Raw genomic sequence first — 24185 nt, 5'->3', positions numbered from 1 at the left:
ATATAATGATGCCATTGTCATTCTCTATAGGCATGAAAACATCACAGAAAATCTTTCATTTCTATTCAAGATAATTATGCACACATAGCAGGGGAGGAGAAATAACATAGAAGGCTTGGATTGTCATGAGAAGCCAAGTGTTGCCAGGAGGGAGGAAAATTATGTCAGTGCTGACCATGTACCAGTGCTCCCCCTCCAAGCCACACATGCTGTAATGACATGGTCCTGTAATGACATGGTCCTGTAAGGAATCCTGTGCTTCCAACGTATCCCCAATCCTGCCAGCATCATCAACTGCAATTCACACTCATATGGAAAGTGTATTAGTGTTAAATGAACAACCTGAACAATCTCATCATAACATTAGGCACATGTTTTTGATACAACTTCTAGGGTTTAGAGGAAGAGATACAGAAAACCCCTAAAGAGAGTAATGTCTCCTACATGGTGAGCCAAGCCAGGGAGTACTACATCAAATGGGGACTTCACCATATTTTTAATATTTTAGTTATGTATGTATATGCAAGGCAGAGTGAAAGAGAGAGAGGGAGAGACAAAGAAAGAAAGAAATCTTCCATCTCCTGCTTTGCTTCACAAATGGCAGCAATAGTCAGGTCCAGGCCAGGCCAAAACCAAAAACCAGAAACTTTACTGGGGTCTCCCACACAGGTGGCGGGGGCTTAAATACTTGATCTATCTTCTACTGCCTTCCCAGGCACATTAGCAGGACAATAGATTGGAAGCAGAGCAGCCAGGACTCAAATCAGCACCCAGATTCAGGATTGGCAATACAAGTAGTGGCCTAACACCTCAGCCCCCAAATCATAATTTTAGAGACTTTTTTAATCACATTGTCTTTTCAAAAATTGGATATGGCAAATATCAAGAACGCTAAACTACACTGAAATGACAAAAATACATTTTGCGTTTCACAACCTTTAATGGAACTGGCTCTTGAAGCATCAGATGAATATTAACTCATGGATGATAATAAAGGGATAACTAGAGTCTCATTTGCTTTGCTTCAATGCACAACTATAATATGACCAGCATACGCTAGGACAGCAATCTATCAGGCATCCAAACTAAATGATCCACTTACTACAAGTAACTGACAGCAATGTTCAATTATAAACATGCTAATTAAATAATATTCACTTATTTCTTTAGAAGCAAAAGTATAACTGAAGATGCTAAAATTGTTTATGAAATGAAATGTACAAAATCAATCGTATATGTGATTACTGTTTATATATTTATACACTTAGTATTTTCTGCAATGTTAGTGAAAAAAGAGATTGTGTGAAGTTCAATGACGTTGACAATGACTTTAACTTTCGTCAAATGTCCCTTGAAAGCCTCTGTGTTCTGAGGCACATTACTGTGCAAATGATATTCAAACTGGGAATAGTCATATGGAAAAGCCATATAAATTACATCTACATACTATGGGAACGACACTATTTACTAACATTTTAAAGTAACTCTCCATAAGCAAAAACAGCTGTTGTGATTTGTTATTTGTCATTTTTTTAACTTTTAAAAGAATCAAAAGAACAAAATAAGAAGTGACGGTTTCTTACATAACCAGACATAAAAGGTTACTGAGCTATTCATCCATTCATTTATTCCTCTGTAAATGTTCACTCTGGCAGCCAAACCTGTTGGACTCTACCTTGGAAACATTTTCCTAATCCTTTTCTCTCTGTTCCCACTGTTTCACTGAGCTTCTCAGTGGCCAACACTGGCCTCTCACTGCCTGTCCTGGTTTTGGTTACTCCCCAAATCAATCATTGGCCCTCACTGCTTCTAAATTACACAGTTCCCATGTCAATGCCACCCACAGCCACTCAAGAGTTTCATTTAACGTGTTCTGTGCATCATGCGTCCTGAGGACCATAATTACATCTCATAAGCCCACAGACCGTGAGCTCTGCAATAGCAGGCACCATATTCCAATCTTCTCCAACATCTAGCACATTATTCGACACTTGGTAGAGACCCAATAAGTAAATAAGCACCAATCCCCTTGGATTTGCAACATACTTTATTTAACACAGCATTTCCCAGCATTTGGTTCTGCTGGCCAATAATTCAGATATGTTAACACATATTACAAGTAACTAGGACCCTGCCATTCCCAAGGAAGTCTGCAAAACACAAAGGTAAACTAGATTTTGTTTTATCACAGAATTACTCAAAGTTCTAAAAAGTATTTGCAGGGGGAACAGTAAATATTTTGAAATATTCCTGTGATGTGTACAAGAATAAGGTCATACCTTGTGTATATAAATGTAAATAATCACTTTTCAGTTAAGTTTCAACACTTAAGAATAACTGTGTATTAATTACAGAATTCAACCAATAGTATTAACTAGAACAAACCAAAAAAATACTAAGAGGGATAACGTATTAAGTTGTTCATCAACAGTCAGTGCAAGGGCTGATCAAGTCACCATTTCTCATAGTGTTCATTTCACTTTAACAGGTTTCCTTTTTGGTGCTTGGTTAGTTGTCACCAATCAGGGAAAACATATGATATTTGTCCCTTTGGGACTGGCTTAACTGAAAAGTGATCCCTGTTAAATATAAGAGTGGGAATAAGAGAAGGAAGAGATGTACAATTTGGGACATGCTCAAGCCAACTTGCCCCAAACGGTAGAGTTAGAAACATACCAGGGGATTCCAATTCAATCCCATCAAGGTGGCATGTACCAATGCCATCTCACTAGTCCCAGTGATCAATTTCTGTTCACAATTGATCATAATGATAGGACTAAGAGTCAAAGGGATCACATAAACAAGACTAGTGTCTGAAAATACTGACAGAATAAAAAAGGGAGAGAATGATCCAACATGGGAAGTGGGATACACAGCAGACTCATAGAATAGCAGATGTCCTAAACAGTACTCTGGCCTCAGAATCAGCCCTTAAGGCATTCCGATCTGGCTGAAGAGCCCATGAGAGTATTTCAGGCGTGGAAAGCCAAGACACTCTGGGGGAAAAAAAAATGACCTAAATGAAAGATCTCTGCGAGTGAGATCCCAGTAGAAAGAACGGGGCCATCAAAGAAGGAGGTACCTTTCTCTGAAGGGAGGAGAGAACTTCCACTTTGACTAAGACCTTGTCTAAATATGATCAGAGTCGGTGAACTCAAAAGGTTTCCATAGCCTTGGCAACTCATTACAAGAGCCTAGGGAGATTACTGATGCCATAAACAAGAGTGTCAAGTTGTTAAGTCAACAACAGGAGTCACTGTGCACTTACTCCTCATGTAGAATCTCTGTCCTTAATGTGCTGTACATTGTGATTTAATGCTATAAATAGTACTCAAACAGTATTTTTCACTTTGTGTTTCTATGTGGGTGCAAACTGTTGAAATCTTTACTTAATATATGCTAAACTGATCTTCTGCATATAAAGAGAATTGAAAATGAATCTTGATGTGAATGGAAGGGGAGAGGGAGCGGGAAAGGGGAGGGTTGAGGGTGGGATGGAAGTTATGGGGGGGAAAAGCCATTGTAATCCATAAGCTGTACTTTGGAAATTTATATTCATCAAATAAAAGTTAAAAAATGTAAATAATCAAAGCTAATTAATACATCAAGTTGAGTTTACAAGGTGTCATTTACTATTCCAGTCATTGTAGGACTGAAAGAAAAATACAAGTCAAAGTCCCTTCCTTATTTGAAAAGATAAAAAAAAAATCAGAAAATAAAGTTTTATTTTTTACCCAACATCTTGAGACATGTTTTAGCACACAAAGATACCTAGTGTTGTCTGATTATTAATACTCTGAGACAGGAACAGGTGTGTGGCCTAGCAGTTAAGACACCTCTTAGGGTGAACATATCCTATAATGGAGTGTCTGGATTCAATTCCAAGATTAGGCTCCCAATTTCAGCTTTCTGCCAATGCAGATGCTTTGAAGTAGCAAGTGATGGCTCAAGTAGTTAGGACCCTACCATGTGGGAGACCTGGATTGAGTTCCAGGTTCCTGGCACAAGCCCCAGTCCAGCCTTGGCATTTGAAGAGTAAACAGCGATTACTGGGGGAACTCTCTTTCTCCCAAATTAAAAAAAAAAAGGAAGAGTGTCGCTCCCCCTCTTCGTGGAGGAACGACACAGGACCCTGCGCTGTTCTTTCGTCTGCTCGGCCCTCCCCAGGTTCGCTGCTGGTTCTTCCCGGGTTGGCTACTATCCCTTCCACCTCCGTGGAAGGGCAGTTCCCCCTGGCCACATTCCCCACTTCCGCAGGGGAGCGGCACACCGCCGGCCGGCTCTTCTCGGGGGCTGCACGGGCTCCCTTAGATGTTCCCCATAGATGTTCCCGGTGCATGCCGTCTCTCTCCTCCTTTATAGTCCTCCTCCGCCAATCCCAACTCGGCTGCCCACACGCCGAGTACGCTGCTCTCCAATCAGGAGCAAGTCCTACAGGTAATTGGTTGAACTGGAGGCAGCTGTGCGGAAGCTGTTTACTTCTCTCCCAGCGCCATATTGTGGGAGAGCAGATGCATAGAATAAGTCTTAATTCGAGTAACTTAGTCTAGTCCGGATTGCTCCCCACAGAAGAGAAACTTTTTTTTTTTAACTTTTATTTAGTAAATATAAATTTCCAAAGTACAGCTTATGGATTACAATGACTTTCCCCCCCCATAACTTCCCTCCCACCCGCAACCCTCCCATCTCTCGCTCCCTTTCCCATCCCATTCACATCAAGATTCATTTTCAATTCTCTTTATATACAGAAGATCAATTTAGTATATATTAAGTAAAGATTTCAACAGTTTGCACCCACACAGAAATGGAAAGTGTAAAATACTGTTGCAGTACTAGTTATAGCATTAATTCACATTGAACAACACGTTAAGGACAGAGATCCTACATGAGGAGTAAGTGCACAGTGACTCCTGTTGTTGACTTAACAATTTGACACTCCTGTTTATGGCGTCAGTAATCTCCCTAGGCTCTTGTCATGAGTTGCCAAGGCTATGGAAACCTTTTGAGTTCATTAACTCCAATCTTATTTAGACAAGGTCATAATCAAAGTGGAAGTTAACTCCTTCCTTCAGAGAAAGGTACCTCCTTCTTTGATGGCCCGTTCTTTCTACTGGGATCTCACTCCCAGAGATTTTTCATTTAGGTTTTTGTTGCTGTTGTTGTTGTTTTTCCAGAGTGTCTTGGCTTTCCATGCCTAAAATACTCTCATGGGCTCTTCAGCCAGATCCGCATGCCTCAAGGGCTGATTCTGAGGCCAGAGTGCTGTTTAGGACATCTGCCATTCTATTAATCTGCTGTATATCCCACTTTCCATGTTGGATCATTCTCTCCCTTTTTTATTCTATCAGTTAGTATTTTCAGACACTAGTCTTGTTTATGTGATCCCTTTGACTCAGTATGATCAATTGTGAACAGAAATTGATCACTTGGACTAGTGAGATGGCATTGGTACATGCCACCTTGATGGGATTGAATTGGAAAATTGTACATCTAAGAGAGGGAGGAGAAACTTTATTTTTTAATCTGAGATACATTGAGGGTAAATTATTTCCCAAAGTGATAAGCAGGTCATCCATAGAGCTTAAATGACAGGTTTAGCTTCATGAATTCTAAAAGCAAATCACTAACTAGAATGATACCTACCATATTAAAAAAGTAACTAGATCCCCTAATAACATGTCAGCCATATCAATAACCATAACAGAGCAATGCTGTGTCCAACCTCATGATTCTCTAAAAATGACCACCCAGAAATTTCTGAGAAATCCCTGGACTCTGTTATTATGAACTAGCTAGAACTTCAATTAATTTTATTTATTTGAAAGAGAAAAAGATGGAAATCTCCCATCTGCTGGCTCACTCCCCAAAAGCCTTGCTGGTCAAGGCTGAACCAAACCAAGCCAAAGAGCCAGGAGTTCAATACAAGTCTTCTACATGAGTAGCAAGAACCCAAGTGCTAGAACCATCACCTGCTGCCTTGCAGGGTGCACATTAGCAGAAAGATGGTCTCTGAGCAGAGACAGGACTTGAACTAGGTAGGCACTCAGATATGAGTGGGCTACAGGCACTACTGCTGTACCAAAAGCCCATCCCTAAAGCTAGAACTTTCAAGTTCTATTTGTTTTTATTATAATATTTTTGTGACCCAGAATGACAAAGTAGGACATTACCCTTTAACTTTCAAGAGAGATACAAAGTCCTTGGTTTTGTCAGTTTAGAAGCACATCCTCTGGAATTAGTATTATCCTCAGCCTTAACAAAGGATTATTACAAAGGCTTCTTGACAGCAGGAACTTACTCTAGGAAATTTAGCAAGTATACACTCTTCTTTCAAATAATTTTTAAGTGACTGTATTTGGTCAGATATTTTGGAAGTCTCCCCTAACGATCTCTCTCCTAGACTTTACATTATTTACATTAACCTGTAACATATCTTTTGAAAATTGGCAAAATGTTTTATCATATTACTACAAGGCTATCTATCCTATCAGAGGTATAAACTGAGGATCAAAGATTAAAGTTACACTGAGACTTACTATCCATAATGATCAAAAACTCTGAGCTCTAAATATAAGGTGGATTTTCACATTACGATGATAGCATTCATAACTCAATCAAGATCTAATGGGACAACTTTGGGTGTCTCTAAAATTCTATGTTCTCATCTGGAAAAAAAAAAGAATCACTTGCTTCACCAAGATAAAAGGAAAACTGAACACATTCCACAGATCATGAGTCCCTTCAAAACCCAAATAAGTTAGGGAAACAATTTATATCCCTCCCCATTCCTCCCAGGAAACTGGCAATATGCCTCAACATACCAAAGGCTCTGGAAAGTCCTGTTGAAATGAAATCTACTAACTTTCCATAACCAAGTGTTTCTCAAATCCACTTGTCCCTAAAAGTGTTTCGATTTTTCCCAATTCACCCAAGAATTCACATTCACCTCAGAATACACTTGAAGGTGATTCCTTAATAGATCAAGATCAATTCTAACAACATCCAAGAATAAGAGTGCTAGGTGATGCTTTACTCATCACTAATGCTCCTAGTAAGACACCCTTGCTAAGCTGGAGAAATGAAGCACTGATGGTGACTTTGTGTGGAGGGCAAATGTTTGCATCTTGTGATACTATACAGAATCTTCTGAAGACCTCTTGGATGTGTGTTTTGAGTTTTTCCTATAGGAATGAAGTGAATTCACATTCCTTGGTTGGGTTCCTTTGTGTATAACATGTTTTCTAAGACAGCTAACCAAGTTGCAATCTGGTTAGTGAGGCTAACTAATCACACGGCCTCTGGCCTGAGTAGACTGATTATGGCTGTGGTTAAAGGTTAGAAAACAAGTTCTTCTTAAAAAAAAAAAAAATGTAAAAACATAAAACCAATGACAATGATCATTAAAGCAAAACATTACACAAAAACATTAGATACAACCATATAAAACCCAGTGTTGTAGATTTGGGGGAAAAATGAATTAATTCAGCAACATCCCTGGTTTTAACCATCCCAGAGCTTGGGGTATTCATGCTCGGTTGTTCACAGAGTGTGTCTTCCTCACACTCCTTTGTGGCTGGCAAAGCCCCGCCACTCCTACTATTGCACCACTCAGGCCTCCTTCTCAAGCTTGCTCCCCTTGATGATCACACACAGGGTTGTGATGAAAGGCATGGTCTCTGGCCCTGGAAAGTATTACCACTGAACAAGAATGTGTCATCTTCCCTTGAGGTGTTTAAGACCAGGACACGATGTGATTACTCAAAGCTGATTTAAGTGCCATCCTGCCTAACAACAGAAGCTCAGACTGGCTGGTTCCTAAATTTCCCTCCTGGCCTCATTATTCTGCTTTTCTGAGGTCTGGGTTGTAACAGGGTTGACCAAGGGCTGTCAGGGACCATCCGTGTGACTTGTATCATGGTCTCTGTATCTTTCAATTAGCAATTCCTTACTAAAAACCTATTGCATGCAAATTGTGGAGGATATAACAAATCTAATTTTTAGTTCTTCAAGTATAAAATCTTGTATCTGGTATATGGGAATGGTAAATGAAAGGAACTTTTATGTATATAATATACACAGAAAATTCCAGAAACACAATTTTCTGCAACAAGAATTAGAAGTGGAATAGGATGTGCTCAAACCAGATGAAACTAGAGATGGAACTCTTTTATAGCCCAGTTAGAGATGTTTATATCAGATCACAACTCAATTCAACTTTAAGTAAATTCTGAAGATAAACCACCTATCAGAAGTCAAATTTTCTTAACTATGAAGGAGTTAACTTAGAACAGGGTTACTAAAGTGTGGTCTCAGAACTAACAAACATTAGCCTCACCTGGGAACCTGTTAGAAGCGCAGACTAAAAAAACATTTTTAAGAAAGCATGTAGGGGCGGGTGCCGTGGCTCACTTGGTTAATCCTCTGCCTGCGGGGCTGGCATCCCATATGGGCACCAGGTTCTAGTTCTTGCTCCTCTTCCAGTCCAGCTCTCTGCTGTGGCCCGGGAAGGCAGTGGAGGATGGCCCAAGAGCTTGGGCCCCTGTACCCACATGGGAGACCAGGAGGAAGCACCTGGCTCCTGGCTTTGGATCGGCGCAGCGCGGGCCATAGCGGCCATTTGGGGGGTGAACCAACAGAAGGAAGACCTTTCTGTCTATGTCTCTCACTGTCTATAACTCTACCTGTCAAAAAAAAAAAAACATGCAGACTACCAAGTTCCCCCTGAAATCAAGAATTCTAGGGTGGGCTCCAGCAATCTGTGTTTTTAAAAGTCTTGCAGGTAATTCTGATGCATGCTAAAGTTTGAAAACCACGGGCTTAGAACAACTCACCTGAACTTTATATTATAGGTTAGAGCAAGCTGAATAAAACAAGAAAAATTAGTAATCTACAAAGCATAATTTAAAATGAGGCAAAAAGAGTCTGTCTTGCTCCTCTACCAGGCCTAGGAAGCTCTTGGGTTTCTTTAAATTAGAGTACTGCTCTCAGTTAAGACACTGTCACCAGGAAGCGACTCTGCCTGTTAATATGCCAACGCATTATTTATCTCATTGCTTGATATCACTTGGCAGAAAGCCTGGATATCAAGGAAAGCATAATGTGGCATATCATGTGACAGGTCAGGCTTAAAGTGGAGTAAGGAGTGAGAGTCCCCAGCACTCATCCTAAGGGGATGAAAGACAGGCCCTGGTGGGACCTACAAACAGCAAACTCTAGAAATGTACTGATGCTTTTGGACACACAAACACACACACACAGAGGCACAAACACTGCGTCATCATTACTGTCTTCAGCAGCACTCAACCATCAATATATCATGGAGACCTGGCTTCTTAGCACAGAACAGTGTCTAAACTGCAAGGGTAGTTGCTTGTAGCCAATTAGCATTCCACACCCATTTTATTCCTACATGTGACTCACGCTCAAACCGAACCTGGACTCGTGAAAGTTTGGGACTCTCTGTGGTACTTCCCCATATCAGCACCAGCGGTTTCTTAACGTGAAATCTACAAATTCAGATCCTGATGTTGGCCAGCACCAGTTGACAGAACTTAGAAACAGCCTTGCAAACCTTTGCAATGTTCTTACTTGTTACATGGAAAGAGCCCATACGTGTAACATCTTACTAATACATACATCAAAAGGTTTGACAGCGATTCTTAGAACTTCTGTTAAAGTCCTTAATGTCACCACTGCAGCTGAAAGCACATAACACATTCAATGAACACAATCAATATTAAAACCTCTACTTTCTCAGAGCTTCCTTACCATACTACATACATTTTTATTATACATTCTATTTCCAAAAACCTTCTGTCTGCCTTTTTAAAAATCAATTAACAGTAAAAATCCACACCATTTTTTAATAATATAAGCCTGCCTTAAAATATGAAATAGAGATGGAAGCAATTAAAGTTTACAGACAAGTTACCCCAGAAAAAGAATAGTAGTCACAGAACTCCTTGTAGGTGTTCCTACAATAGGTAGCCAGTGTCCATGTACAACAGCCCCATTTTATGTTGTTCTATCCATTTACAGGTGACACTGTAACCTCTAACCAACCATAGCAAGAAGATCCAAAATGAAGGTTGACACTTTGTCCTTTAATTTGTTCCAAAGTACTGCAGGGGTTTTACTGCCTGATGTTACACCATATGTGTAAACTCTAGACACAGCAGGCAGGGTTAAGCAGGAGGCCTCTGTCTTTTGCCATTCTCTTGCTTCCTGTTGTTTTTGGAGCAACCCTAACTTTAGCTAAACATAACCCTTCTGGGTGGATCGTTTTTAGTAAGAGAATCTGCCTCCTAGCAGAGCACTCTGTGTGTTGATTACATTTCCAGAGCATTACTGTCTGTAAGAGTCACAGAACTCACTGATGTGGCATTTTGGCGGCATCTTTATGAAACCTACCCATTTTATGAAACATTTTAATACAATAAAATGACCCATCATGTAAGTTTTTAGGAATAAAAACCCCAAAAATTTATAAAATGAACAAAAGGAGTTCTCAAAGAATTTTTTCATCATCTTGTCTCTCAATGAGAGTGACTCATGACAGATAAGCAAAGCCTTTTCCATACTTCAAGTTATTTTTTAATTCCAAATTTACTATTATCTTTGGAGATGGGTATAATTAGTTACTTGTGCCCTCAAGAGGTTAGAACCAGTAAAATCTCTGTGATTTTACTTTTGTTTTCTCAGATATGAGAAATACATACGAGAACTAAGAAAGTATCAACTGCTACTCTCAGGTTACATAATTTCCCTCATGTAAGTCTCACCAAGCCAGAGTCCATGAAGCATATATATAAAGAAAAAAAATTTAAAAAGAGTACATATAAAAAAAAAGAGCAGCTCTTTTAAGTTATACACACACACACACACACATAAAACTTCCCCAACTGTCCATCCCCTTGGGTATTCTGTAAAGTAGAACAGTTAGCTCTATATAATTCAAAAAAAAATCTATACATAATTTAGAGAGGGCAGCATAAATCTCATGGGTCTCAGATTCACTTCCTGTTCCCTGCCTTCATTACACATTTAAAGATAATCAATAAAAACTGATTTCTCTTTGTAAGCATTTTCCTATTCTGCCAGAAATAATAACAGCCTCTGCCCTAAAATGAAGAAAAACTAGAAAGTAATATTTACCATAAGAGGAGAAAGTGCCTAAGCATTTTTTCAGAGCCAAGTGAAACCAACAGCAAACCTCATTATCCTTAAAGAAAAAAAAAAATGTAGATACTCCGGCCTTAGTTCTATTCTTAAAATCTACGATATCAACAAGTTTTCAAGCTCTGGATTTGTTTCCACTTTTGACAACAGCTACTTTCTGTTTCCTAATAGTTTCACTCTTTCTGTGCAAGAATGTTGTCAGTGTTGAATACTGACAAAGCAAAGAGGGGACAGTTAGGTCCCCCAGATCACCTCCGAGGTCAGACTGAGATGCTAAAACCGCAGGGACAGAAACAGATGAGAAGAAAGTGGCACTAATTCGGGAAACCAAGAACTGCAATCATGTCTAACTCTCGTTTCGAAACACAAAACCTTCTGCCACTTGCATCTCAGCACAAGAACACATTGCTTACTGAAGACATTACTTGGGGCCAGCGCCGCGGCTCACTAGGCTAAGCCTCCGCCTTGCGGCGCCGGCACACCGGGTTCTAGTCCTGGTTGGGGCGCCGGATTCTGTCCCGGTTGCCCCTCTTCCAGGCCAGCTCTCTGCTGTGGCCAGGGAGTGCAGTGGAGGATGGCCCAAGTGCTTGGGCCCTGCACCCCATGGGAGACCAGGAGAAGCACCTGGCTCCTGCCTTCGGATCAGCGTGGTGCGCCGGCCGCGGCGGCCATTGGAGGGTGAACCAATGGCAAAGGAAGACCTTTCTCTCTGTCTCTCTCTCTCACTGTCCACTCTGCCTGTCAAAAAAAAAAAAAAAGACATAACTTGGAAGTCTTATGTTAAATAATGTGTACTAATCCACTGGGGTTCTCTGACATACAGAAGCTGTCTCACAACTATTCAGTTTTAATTGTTTCTTCTTCTTTTGGGTCATTACAAAAGACTTTTAGAAAACACCAAAGGAAGAGTAGTAGACTTTTACTCTGCAATGAAGTTACAAATACATTTTATAAGTTTTCCAGCCTTCTTATTTCCTTTCACTCTGCACTATCTATGGAGGTTGTCAAATTTCACCAGGGCAGACTGTAAATCAGACAAGTCTAGCCAGTCAGATTGAAGAATGGAGGTGAAAAGCACAGCGGAAAATATATAAAGTACAATTAAAACCATATGACCTGAGATATTGAAGCAATACATGCTGGAGGAAATCCAAGTAAAAATCAAACCTTTTCTGGTGTTAGTGAAACTATCCAGTCCATTTGGGACAATCACAGCCTTCATTAAACACTGTATTCTTCCCCCAAGTCCCATAGCAGAAACACCCAGAGAAGTTAAGTCCTAACAAGGTAATTAAATCTATAACTATCTTTGTAGCATTATGAGTACATAGTAGCCACTATAAAGCTGATCTCTCATTTAAAACAGCAACTTGTTTAGAAATACAGTTTACAATTGGGCAAGGGTCACATTTACATCCATCAAAGAGTAATAAACAATGACAATAATGTTAAATCCAAACCCTTTTGTAGTTTTCTATGAAATCAAGGGTTTTAAAGACCTGATACTTCCAGTAAGATAATCTAATTGTGTCTTGTTGAACATAAAGAATGAGAAGACGCAGAATCCAAACTTATTAGAGTACAAACAACCTGGATGTTATTGTCTCACATCAGTGGTACTTACTAGGCCAATGATGGATATAAGGATGTCCCAAAATTAGGGGCTCCTGAAATTATAAAGTAATGCTGATAAAAAGAAAAAAAAAAAAAACAAATAACCCAAAACCTTATCTTTGGCAGTCAATCCAAAAGCCATGCTATTTCTTCCGGGCATCCTAAGTGTCAATCTCAGAAATCTCCACAGACCACTGAAACATCATTTCCAACAGTGCTTTGAGATCCTGTTAAACAATTCAAGTTTAGCAAGTCACTTACCTCCCAGGAACTGAATTCCTCCAGCCACTCTTCCCACTGTCCTGGAGATGAGCTCTGACACACAGCAACCCATGAGGGCGGTCAGCGCCACTAGAAGAAGCAGGCCACAACCCAAGCCCGTCACCACGGTACAGATCCTCCATTCCGCACTGGGAATGCCCTGGAAGGAGGCATAGCGCCCGCACTCCTCCACCATCACCATCATCTGCCGACTCTCATCATGCACGGGATACGAGCACCTCCGGAAAGTACCAAAAGAAACGGACTTGCCCAGCTGTGATCCCCAGAGCCAGTAGGGCATGAAGAACCCCACGCAAGAGGTGGCTGCACAAAGAAACGAGAGCAGAGCCCAGATCACCCCGGTACAAGTCAGGCTGGATGCCATCTTTCGCCAGATGCGGCAACCAGGACCGGAAGCAAAGACGCTGGACTCGCAGGAATGTGGGCTGGTGCAGAACCACCAGGACCCCGTAGGTAATCTGCAGTTCTGTAAGGACGTTGTGTCTACAGACAGAACGGATCTTCGGACTCACTGGGCATCAACTTCCCATTCTCTGTGGTAAGAACGATGATCCCTGGGAAAACAGCAACAGGAAATACTAAAAGTTAAACACTTTTAGAGATGTCATAACCTCGATTTGGTTGGTCTACAGGTTTCATTAATAAATATTCAGACGTGCCTCAACACTTCAAAACTGGGAAGAACTCATTCTCTTTACAAGATTTTCTATAACTCAAGTTTTGTCAAACTAGTTCCAGGCTTTTTCATGCTTTTATCTCCTGTAAATGCTCCCAAATTAACTCTGACAGCTATTTACTTAAAGAAATGCATGACTTCTATTTGCCAAGCCAGTGAATTCATCTCATATACTCACATTAAGAGTAATGTAGCAGTTTTACTGGCAGTAAACATAATTCAGGACATTAAAATAAAATGAACCATAGCACGGTTTGTTTATTTGACTTCCAAGTTCACGCTCACAGGTTGTAGCAACTTCCCCAAGACCCTTTAAGGGGGTTTACCTCTCTGCATGAACCCCAACAAAATAATTAGGATACTCTTTCACAGTTGCATAGCACCATACATTGCACCAACACTACAGCCCATGGGGGTACATACACTGGACAGAACTACAGCATCCGACCCTCCAGGTGCATCTGCGAATTTCCTCGAGCTTAACTTTCTCCTGGTGGAAAAACGAAGCCGGTGTGTGGCTACTGTCATATCTGCTACTTGGACTCACTGGCTCCAATCATTTTATGCAAAGCATTCCGCCTCCCATAATCCACAATTCTTAGTACTCTACACCAAACCCCAGTCACTCAAACGCTTCCAGGCGCATCACCTTCCACCCACGAACCATTCTCCACACTTTTCTTCCACAAAGAAACCAATCCAGAGGTCTCGAACCCATGTACCCTGGAGTTCCATCCCATTACCTCCTAAAGCCCACGTTCAGCCACCACCACCACCACCACCACCCCGCCCTACTGTGGTTCTCTTGCTTCCTCTCCACGCCACTATTCCACCTCCAGCTCTGCACTTAGAGGGAACTCTAGTTACTTTCTTCTGTTTGGTTTCCCCACACACACCCACATCCTGGCCAGTAAATCTCACCCTTAGCGGCTGAAGTTGGTCTGTCCCAGCCAGGAGGCTGGGGAAGATCAGCAGGGGGTGTCCCTGGGGGCGGAGACCCCCCAACTCCAGCCAGGCAAGCTAATCAGTCTCCCTCCCAACACACACACACCCGCAGCTGCCTCACCCACCCACCGCACCCGGGCAGACACACAGCGGTCCGGCAATTCCCAAAGCGGGAGATAACCGTGCGTTTTCCAGCCGGCCCTGAGCGGAGGGAGGAAGAGGGGATGAGGATGGACAGGCAGCACCCCCCGCAGGCGGTGCGCACAGCAGGCGGGGCTCGGGAAGTAGTCTGGCGCCGGGGAGCGGCCCGGCTGGGGCGTGCGGGGCGAGGGCAGCCCGGCGGCGGCAGTGGAGCCCGCGCCGCGGGGCTGCCAGGCGCTTCACTTACATAGTCGGCGGGCGGCGGCCACCTTCTCTGTGGGTCCCAGGCGCGCACACAACTTGCCGGAACATCCACGGCGGAGAAGCCGGTGCTTCCCTAACAGCTGCAGGAGCCCGGGGTGCGGCTCGGGAGAGCGGCGGCAGGCGGGCGGCGGCGCCCGGACTCGCGGAGACCCCAGGCCGGCGCGGCGCGGCGCGGCGCGGCGCGGCGCGATGCGGGTCGGCGGCGGCTCGGGCGGAGCGCTGTGGCCGCGCGCGGGGCGCCGGGGCTCGCACGCGCAGGAACCGCGCTCCCTTTGGCAGGCGAGGCACGCACCGCCCCCTCCCTTCGGCGGCCGGCCCTCCTCCTTCTCTTCTCCCCTCCCCTTGCGCCCCGCGGGACCGGCGCGGGCTGACGGAGGACGAGGCGGCCGCCCGGGACGCCCCCGGCGTGCGGGGCGGGAGGGGCGCGGGTCCCAGCCTCTTTGGGGGCAGCGTTCGCGGCTCCGCCAGTCGCCGGTCCCCGCCTGCCCGCGTCCCACTGCCGCTCGTTCTGAGGGGATGGCGGGGGAACGAGGACGGACGCTGAAGTAGCGGAGAAAGTTGTTTTTTGGGGGGGGTTGTTCCCGAGCGTGCCCCGGAAGGGAGAAAACACGTTGCCCGTTGCTTTTCTGGACCAAGTGTTTGGAGTTAAGCGCTGATTTCCCAGCCGTATTGAAGAGATGTAGATGTGGGGGCCTTAAGGGGCGGGTAAAGCAACGAGGACGTGGTCATTCCTTATGGTCACTTAGCGGTGAACTAGGCGGGTGTGGACGTGGGAATGAAACCAGAACCCAGAAGCCAAAGATTCTGTGGGGACAGCCGCGTTTCTAGACAAGACGGAAGAAAGGCAGGGCAAGCTCTCTGGCCGGCCTTCTCCCAGGAGAATGATAGCTCGCTCGCTCGCTCTCCTTCCCCCTCTCTCTCCTTCCCCCTCTCTCCCCCCCACCCCCCTTTGCCTGTCTGCCTTCTCTCCCTGCCTTCCTCTCTCTCTCCACCCCTCTTTCTGATTAATCTTGCAGTCCATGCCATCATTGGATTTCTGCTCTGTGAAACAACTCTTTGGCTTCCACTATGGACTTTCTGGTCCTGAGCACCAACCCCTTTGGAAGTTTACAACTCTATTCAGCACATGACTGTGGGAGTCTTCTGCTGCAGATGATATTTTGAGAAGCACGCCATCTGGGAATAGCAGTTTTTGAAGTAGATACTTTCCCAGAGTTTCTGTGGTGTGCCTTTCCAAAGTAGTTGAAAATAATAAATGGGTAAATATATATTTCCTAGCTAATTGTCAGATTGTACTCTTTTAATTAGCCATAATGGTGTGCATTTTTTCATAACTACAGCTGTGTGTGATTTTTTTCATTATTATTTGAAAGGATTTTTTAAAAAAAATTATGTATTCATTTGAGAGGCAGAGTTACAGAGTGAGAGAGAAATCTATTTTCCATCCACTAATTCATACCCCAGATGTCCACAACTGCTGAGACAGGCCAAGCTGATGCCAAGAGCTTCATCTGGGTCTCCAACATGCGTGCAGGGATCCACCGACGTGGGCCATCTTCTACTGTCTTCCCAGGCCATTAGCAGAGAGCTGGATTGGAAGAGAAGCAGCCAGACTCCAGCTGGCACCCTTATGAGATGCTAGCTCTGTAGGAACCGCCTATGCCACAGGGCTGACCCCCTTGCAAGACTTCAAGTCACTGATTTCAAACATTTTTGAGCTCAAAGACCTTTCTAAAAGTATGATGAAACTGATAAGCCTCCCCTGAGGGTATGGAGATGTAAGAAGATGTTTAAAAAACAAAAGGGAGAGAAGGAACGTGGCCCACCAGAGACACATGGCAAGGTCTGGAGAAATCTTCAGTTGTCATCCAAATCTGGGAGGTGCTCCTGGCATGTAGTGGGTAAAGGCCTGGAACCTACAAAATATAACATACAGGACAGACCCTGGAATTACCCAGCCTGAGATGTCAGCAGTGCTGAGGGTTGAGAAACCTGTTTCAATGAGATGTCAGGTGGTTCTCTGTTCCCCTGAGTCCCATGCATGAATCCCAGGTTCAGAATCCCTAATTTCAGCATCTGGGCTTTTATTTTTCTTTAAGTTAAATGGCTGTAATAGTTCTTGTACAAATCAGCAGTGACCCAACACAAAGATGGCAGACTAATGATTGCTCTGTCTTCCAGTGTGTGCCACACCCTTGGTTATTACACAGAGCTTTCACAGCTACCTCATGTGGAGACAGGAGATACGATTGTATAAAGACAAAATAATAATAGGGAGATTCAGACTCACCCCCACACAATCTGCTGGGGAAATTGGTCTAGGACACTTTCTCAGGCTGGGAGGTGCTCTGAGCACTTCAGAGGTATGGCTGGGGAGACAGGAGTGGTAATCAGCCTTACCACGACTGAGTCTTAGCCTTGTATTAGCCAGTACTCCAAGGTTTATTAATACAATGCTTTTTCTAGTCCTCAAGAAAGAAAAGAAAAGCTATGATGGAACAATTATTATTTTATGGAGAGGTTAAGTGATGTGTTCAAAAACTTACAGCTAAAAAGCAAACTTTTAAAAAACATTGTTATTTGCATAGTGTTAAAGTAAATGCTACCAAAGAGATGCTGCCTAAGATAAAAAAAAATAAGAGATGACGAGTCCAAATATTTAAAATTCTATCAGGATGCAATATCAATTATTTGTAAAAGCATAGTGTGTTATATACTGGGGCTCACAATTCTCATTGAAGTGAAGTAATTTAGGTAAATGATCTTTCTGAGCCTACATTATCTCATTTGAAAAAAGAGGTTAGAATAGATCATTCCCGAAAATCTTTTAGACTATGAGTTCAACCAGCAGGATTATACAGGAAGGCTTATATTTGAGAAGGAGTTTAGGGATCATCTAGTCTTGGTCAAGTTCATGATTTTACAGATGAACAACTGGAAGGTTAGCATCTTTCCAGTGTCTTTTGTTTTGTTTTGTTTTTTGTTTGTTTGTTTGTTTGTTTTTGGCAGGTAGAGTTATAGACAGTGAGAGAGAGACAGAGTCTTCCTTCCATTGGTTCACCCCCTAAATGGCTGCCACGGCCGGAACTACACGGATCCGAAGCCAGGAGCCAGGTACTTCTTCCTGGTCTCCCATGCGGGTGCAGGAGCCCAAGCACTTGGGCCATCCTCCACTGCCTTCCCGGGCCACAGCAGAGAGCTGGACTGGAAGAAGAGCAACAAGGTCTGGAACCAGTGCCCATATGAGATGCTGGCGCCGCAGGCAGAGGATTAGCCAAGTGAGCTATGGCGCCGGCCCCATCTTTCCAGTGTCTTAACCTAAGCTGAGCCTAGAATCTATGGATCTTGATTTCTTCTCTCATTCTACTATGTAATTATCTCCTCAAATTATAGAATCTTCCAAATTGCCCTTTGATTTCCTGTAAGTATATTTTATAAGCAAAATGCATCATAATGTCTTTGAAACCTTTGCATTAAATTTGCTTCTTCAAAGGATCTTTAAATTACTTCATAGCCATAAGTTCCCACATAGCACATGCTGCTTATACCTTTCATTCCAGGTTTGGCTTCCCAGTATGTTTACATAGTAGTCCCATTGCATCACAAGATGAGATCATGAATGTAAAAATATGTGGAAAGCTATAAGGCATTTATGAAACACTCTTGGTAGACTACCCAATATTAATTCCCACCCCTCTAACCCCTGTTCACCAGACACTCTTCTTGCCTTCCTTGAAGCTAATAGTGACCTCTTCTTATTCTAGCCAATGAATCTGCTAAGAAAGCCTCTGAGGAAAACCATTCTCTGATAAAGAGGCATGAGAGAACAATTCCATTACCATCCTGGCTGTCTTTGGATACTTTCTTGAAAGATATCAGGTGCTGGTGCTGTGGCACAGTGGGTAAAGCCATCACCGGCAGTGCTGGCACACCATATGGGTGCCAGTTAGAGTCCCAGCTGCTCTATTTCTGATCCAGCTCTCTTCTATGGCCTGGGAAAGCAGTGGAAGATGGCCCAAGTCCTTGAGCCCCTGCACCTGGGTGGGAGACCTGGAAGAAGCTCCTGGTTCCTGACTTCAGACAGGCCCAGCTCCAGCCATTGTGGCCACTTGGGGGAGTTAACCAGCAAATGAAAGACCCCTCTCTCTCTCTCTGTCTCTACCTCTCTCTGTAATTCTGTCTTTCAAATAAGTAAAAATAAATCTTTAAAAAAAAAATCTTGACTTTGAACTGTTCAGAGATAGAGATGCTCAGCATTATAAAATGTCCTTGTGCAAAAAGGATTCACTTAAATGCAGACCAAAAAGAGAGAAATGCATGAAGAACAATCAAAGAGAATAAGGGGATAACAGAAGACTCTAAATAGGGACAAGAAAGTGTTTCTGACTACGGAGCTCATCAGTTCTTTTTTTTTAATCCTCATGATAGCATATCTTAATTTTATTATTTCCTTTTTCAAATTTTATTTAAGTTATACAAGTTTCATGTATTTCATACATACGGATTTAGGAACATAGTTTTACTTCCCTCCCACCCACCCATGCTCCAGCCCTTCTTCCTCCTCCCTCTCCCATTCCCACTCTTAAGTTTTACAGAGATCTAGTTTCAGTTTACTTAATGATCATAAGGTTAACCCTACACTAAGTAAAAGAGTTCAACAAATAGCATGAAGGAAAAAAACACTGTTCCTCAACAGAAGAGACGAGGGCTGTCGTCAGTTCTTTATCAATCAACGAATACAAGGGTGCTTCAAACAGTTCATGGGAAATGGAGTTAAAATATGTTTATTGGGTTAGAAAATGTAAAATGCCTACAGGGGATCTTCAGAAAGTTCATGGAACATGTGTATTATGGAAAAAGAAGCATGCATAGATTTTTTTAATTTGCAACATAATGGACATCTTTTAATTCTATTTTCCCATGAAATTTTGAAGTACCCTTGTACATCATTTGTTCCTCCACGTATACTGTGAGATAACTCAAAAAATGTTCCACAGACTGAAAAACTAGAGCCATAGTTTTCAGAGCAGAGGCGCTGAGTCAGGCTTCAATACTGTGAGGTTATGGGAAATTCTTCCTTTGTGCTACTTCTTTGCTTCCTTCCTTCCTAACTTACCCTTTCCCTTCAGATCCCCTTCTCCCTTCTAACTTCAGGGGGGTTTGCGGTGATGTTTTGTTGCAGTGTATCCACCTTACACAAAGAAAAAAAAACCTCAGGGGACAAGTGACCTCTAGATTTCCTGGTCTCCCTTTCAAATAAGTATTACTATTAGAATGCTAATTCTCCTGTTTGTATACCAATGTGTACGATAGCTATTCCAACAGTGCAGTAGATTGGAATTGCCTATTTCATGTATTTGATAGATTTAAGACACCATCCACACCCACCCTGTAAAGGTTATCTTTGTCTAGTTTTGTACAGTTTCTAAACATAGTGATTTGTATAACTGTATTCCCCAGGAACTCTCACAGAAATAAGGTTACTGTAGTCTATGACCTACTCCCAGTGGTACTGTCTGCATTATTTATTTAAAGTTTGTGAATTACTTTGGAAACATAAAATGTCATATAATTTCTGTATATTATTCTTTTATGAATTAAAATAGCATACACATTTTAAATCAATAACTTATTCATAAGAAGAAAAAGTGTGAGGTGTTAAATCACATTTAACGTAGCAAATACTTCACATTAGACCATCAAAGTGGAAAATGACCATAATACATCATTCACTTATATACATATATATTTGCTACATAACTCAGTATGCATTTAAAGGCAGTACATAATTATATTTAATATTGAATCAGTGTCATGCTTGTGCTACTTTTAAACTATTTTTCTTTCAGTATTAATATCATCTCAGCCTTATTTTAACATTACAACTTTGTTTTTGTTTTGCACATTTGCATAGTACATAGATAGATGAGTATTATGAGGAATACAGAAAGAGATAAGACCATGGTGTTGATGATAATATTGGCCCCCAGTCAGTTCTAACTTCTGAAAGATTCCACAAAGCTGTGTTTCCATAGTATTTTTTTTAAAGATTTATTTACTTATTTGAAAGTCAGAATTACACAGAGGAGAGGCACAGAGAGAGAGGTCTTTCATCTGCTGGTTCACTTCCCAATTGGCTGCAATAGCTGGAGCTGGGCCTATCTGAAGTCAGGAACCAGGAGCTTCTTCCAGGTCTCCCACGCAGGTACAGGGGGCCCAAGGACTTGGGCCATCTTCCACTGTTTTCCCAGGCCATAGCAGAGTGCTGGATGGGAAGTGGAGCAGCCGGGACTTGAACTGGCACCCATATGGTGTGCCAGCACTGCAGGCGGCAGCTTTACCCGCTATGTCACATCGCCGGCCACCTCATAGTATTTTAAAATATTAAATCTTCCTGTCATCAAAATAAGAAGCATTTCAAGGATCAAATTTACCAAAAAACAACAGAAGAGAGTCAGAAAAAGAAAATAATTAATTTGGGATTCTAATAATAATCAGGGTTTAACAAACACTGTTTCCTGAATTAAATAATCACATTACAGTGAAATGGTACCTCTGTAGTTTTCATCAGGAGGCCTTTTCCTCAACACATCCACACCTGACTTATCTCACTCCTCTGAGCACCTGGGGCAGCTGGAGAATTGGGGAGACGGCCTCCCACACACCCAGTGTGCTCAGTTCACCCTGCTCTTCTTTCTGGATGAGACTCCTGTAGTTCCTTTCTACAACCCTGGAATGCCTGCCCTCCCCACACTGCAGAGACCAACACAAGACAGAGGCCAAGGGAGAGGAAGACAGAGGCAGGAGGACAGAGAGGCCTAAAACATCATGAGATAAACTGACATGTTGAAGCTGGACAAGTCCCAGAAGCCCAGTTTTGACAGGACTTTCTCCAACCCATCCCTGCAGCAGCTCAAAAAACCAATGCAGTGAGGCCCCTACCTTGCTGCATATTCCTTGGAGAAACCCTTCTGAATGAGCTGTGGGCCCCACACTAGCATTCAAACCTCAGGTGAGGGGAGACTTTTTTACCTCCCAAATAGGAACACACCAGGTGGCAGTTTCCCTCAAGTCTTAGAGGGTGGTAAGGGAGGGTATAGCATTTTAGCACTTCCTGACAATCCACCCAAGTGGAATTCTGGGCCTCCTGATGGGACAGCCCCCTGCAAAGGGGAGTCTCACAGGGGCTGCTCTGTGCTTGGGAATCTCTTCCTGCTGTCATCTTGCACAGCCAGGAAGTCTCTCTTCCTGGGTCCTCTTTCAATTGCACTTGCTGCACCAGGAACTTCTGAGCCCCTTAGCACCTCTCTAAGGAGGCCCGTGGTAACCCAAGTCTCTGTGTTGTTTGAGCATTTCAGTGTCTGTTTTATCTCACTCTCACTCAACCTTTGGGGGGGCGGGGGATCGATTAAAGAGAAAGTTCTCTTGCTAAAAGGACTTGGATTGGAGCCTTTTTCAAGAATTAACTAATTTAAACATCAGTCTTCTTAGAAACATAGCATAAATTTACTTACCATCAATTCCTATACTATTTTCCAAGTTGTTCTTTAAAACAACAACTTTTCATCTAGTTGGAATGAATTCTATATTGTCACAGAGATACACTTTGACCCAAAATATAAGAGAAAGCTCTCATAATTACTCATTTAAAAAAGAACACGTGTAAGTCACTGTCACACTGCCTTCAGACAAGTCTGCCTTTTCCAAAAGGAGTGCGAACCAGCCCCTGACAACCGTCATTGGAACACACCGTATTTATTGGTGGAAAGAACATGACTCAAACACCTGAGTCCAAATGCAGAGTCTGGATCTTGAACATACTAATGCTGACCCAGATACCACTTCTGTTGTAACCAGTTGACACTAAGCAATGTCTTTACCTATCTAAATTATTTACCACATAACCGACCATTTGCCTGAGGTGACAAGAATCAATACCTCATTCATATCAGTAAGTGTTGGCGCTTGAGTTAATAACAGTGTGCGCATTACAATGTGATTTTCAAGAATGCTGAGTATCCATTTCCTTGTATCAGAAGCCGCCTAGTGGTAGAAAGGCAGCAAAAAAGAGGACTGGATCTTCATTAATTTTTCTTCCAGGTATAAGAGTATCTGTTAGAATGCAATTCAACTTTGACTTTTCTATCAATAATTGGCATTCCAAATGCCTTTGTTCTTAACACATTAACACGGGCACAGGTTTCGTTTAATATAGGTAACTGACGAGAGCAGTGAGCCAGGGGAAGCCCACATTCTATCTTTGCTATAAATTCCTTGTCTTTTAATTACATTATTAGTCTTTTGTTTTTCACCTGTGTCCTCTAATTTCTTTCATGTCATGATGCTGATGATCAGAAATGATGAACAATTTACTTACTATTAAATTTTAAATCTTTGCTTATCACCTGCCTTTGTTCCAAAAAACCATCAAAGCCCTAAACAAACCAAGCTATATCTTAGAAAACAAACATTTATGGTGTGGTGAAAAGAGGAAAAAAACCAATTTCCTTGATTCAAAGAAGTGTATGAGTCTGGTTAAAAAGAACAGAGAGAGAATAGATGGCCCCAACTTGAATTTTTGCTGGAAAGAAGCAAGAAAGAGGGAGGCACAAAGAGCAAAAAGCAGCTCCACGTGAGATCCAAATACAGAGGCAGATCAGGAACACCCAGTTCTGGGTCTCTTTGAGCTGACAAATTGTGTTTGATCTTGGACAAGAAGCCATGTAGTATAAGTGATGTGATCATCATGTTCTCTTCTGCAAATAAAGTTTTGTGGTTGTCTTAGCTTTGTTAGAGCTGGTACAGCAATATATCCTAAATAGGATGGCTCATGAGTGACTGACATTTATTTCTCAGAGTTCTGGGGGCTGGGATACCAAGATCAAGATGATGCTGGCATATTCAGTGTCTGATGAGGGCCAGCATCCTGGTTCATAAACAGCTTTCCTCTCTTGCTGTATTGTCACATGGAAGAAAGCGCAAGAGAACTCCTGGGTCTCTTTCATAAGGCCACTAGTCTTAGTCATGAGGGTAATGCCCTCATGATGACCACCCCCAAAGGCCACACCTCCAAATACCATCCCAT

General features: G+C 42.5%; 1 protein-coding gene across 5 annotated transcripts in view; it reads right to left on the bottom strand.

Annotated features, from left to right (window-relative positions):
• Positions 1-15377, bottom strand: part of LHFPL6 (LHFPL tetraspan subfamily member 6) — a 274220-nt gene extending 258843 nt beyond the window's left edge. Inside the window, exons 1-2 of one of the 5 annotated variants that reach the window (XM_008274501.5) lie at positions 15084-15377; positions 13054-13628 (exon numbers count right to left, since the gene is read on the bottom strand). In XM_008274501.5, coding sequence (XP_008272723.1) covers positions 13054-13438 — 385 coding nt within the window. In that variant the 5' untranslated portion in view covers positions 13439-13628; positions 15084-15377. Of the gene's footprint in view, positions 1-13053; positions 13629-14173; positions 14236-14671; positions 14921-15083 lie in introns of those variants that run through there. The other 4 variants (XM_089304226.1, XM_070048958.1, XM_070048959.2 and 1 more) reach the window with 4 other exon arrangements.
• Positions 15378-24185: the final 8808 nt, after the last annotated feature.

The sequence above is a fragment of the Oryctolagus cuniculus genome, chromosome 9 (assembly GCF_051225735.1).
Source record: "Oryctolagus cuniculus isolate XC-2025 breed Fujian yellow rabbit chromosome 9, ASM5122573v1, whole genome shotgun sequence".
Classification (NCBI taxonomy): Eukaryota; Metazoa; Chordata; class Mammalia; order Lagomorpha; family Leporidae; genus Oryctolagus; species Oryctolagus cuniculus.
The sequence above is the reverse complement of the archived record's forward strand: the minus strand, read 5'-3'. Positions and strand labels throughout refer to the sequence as shown.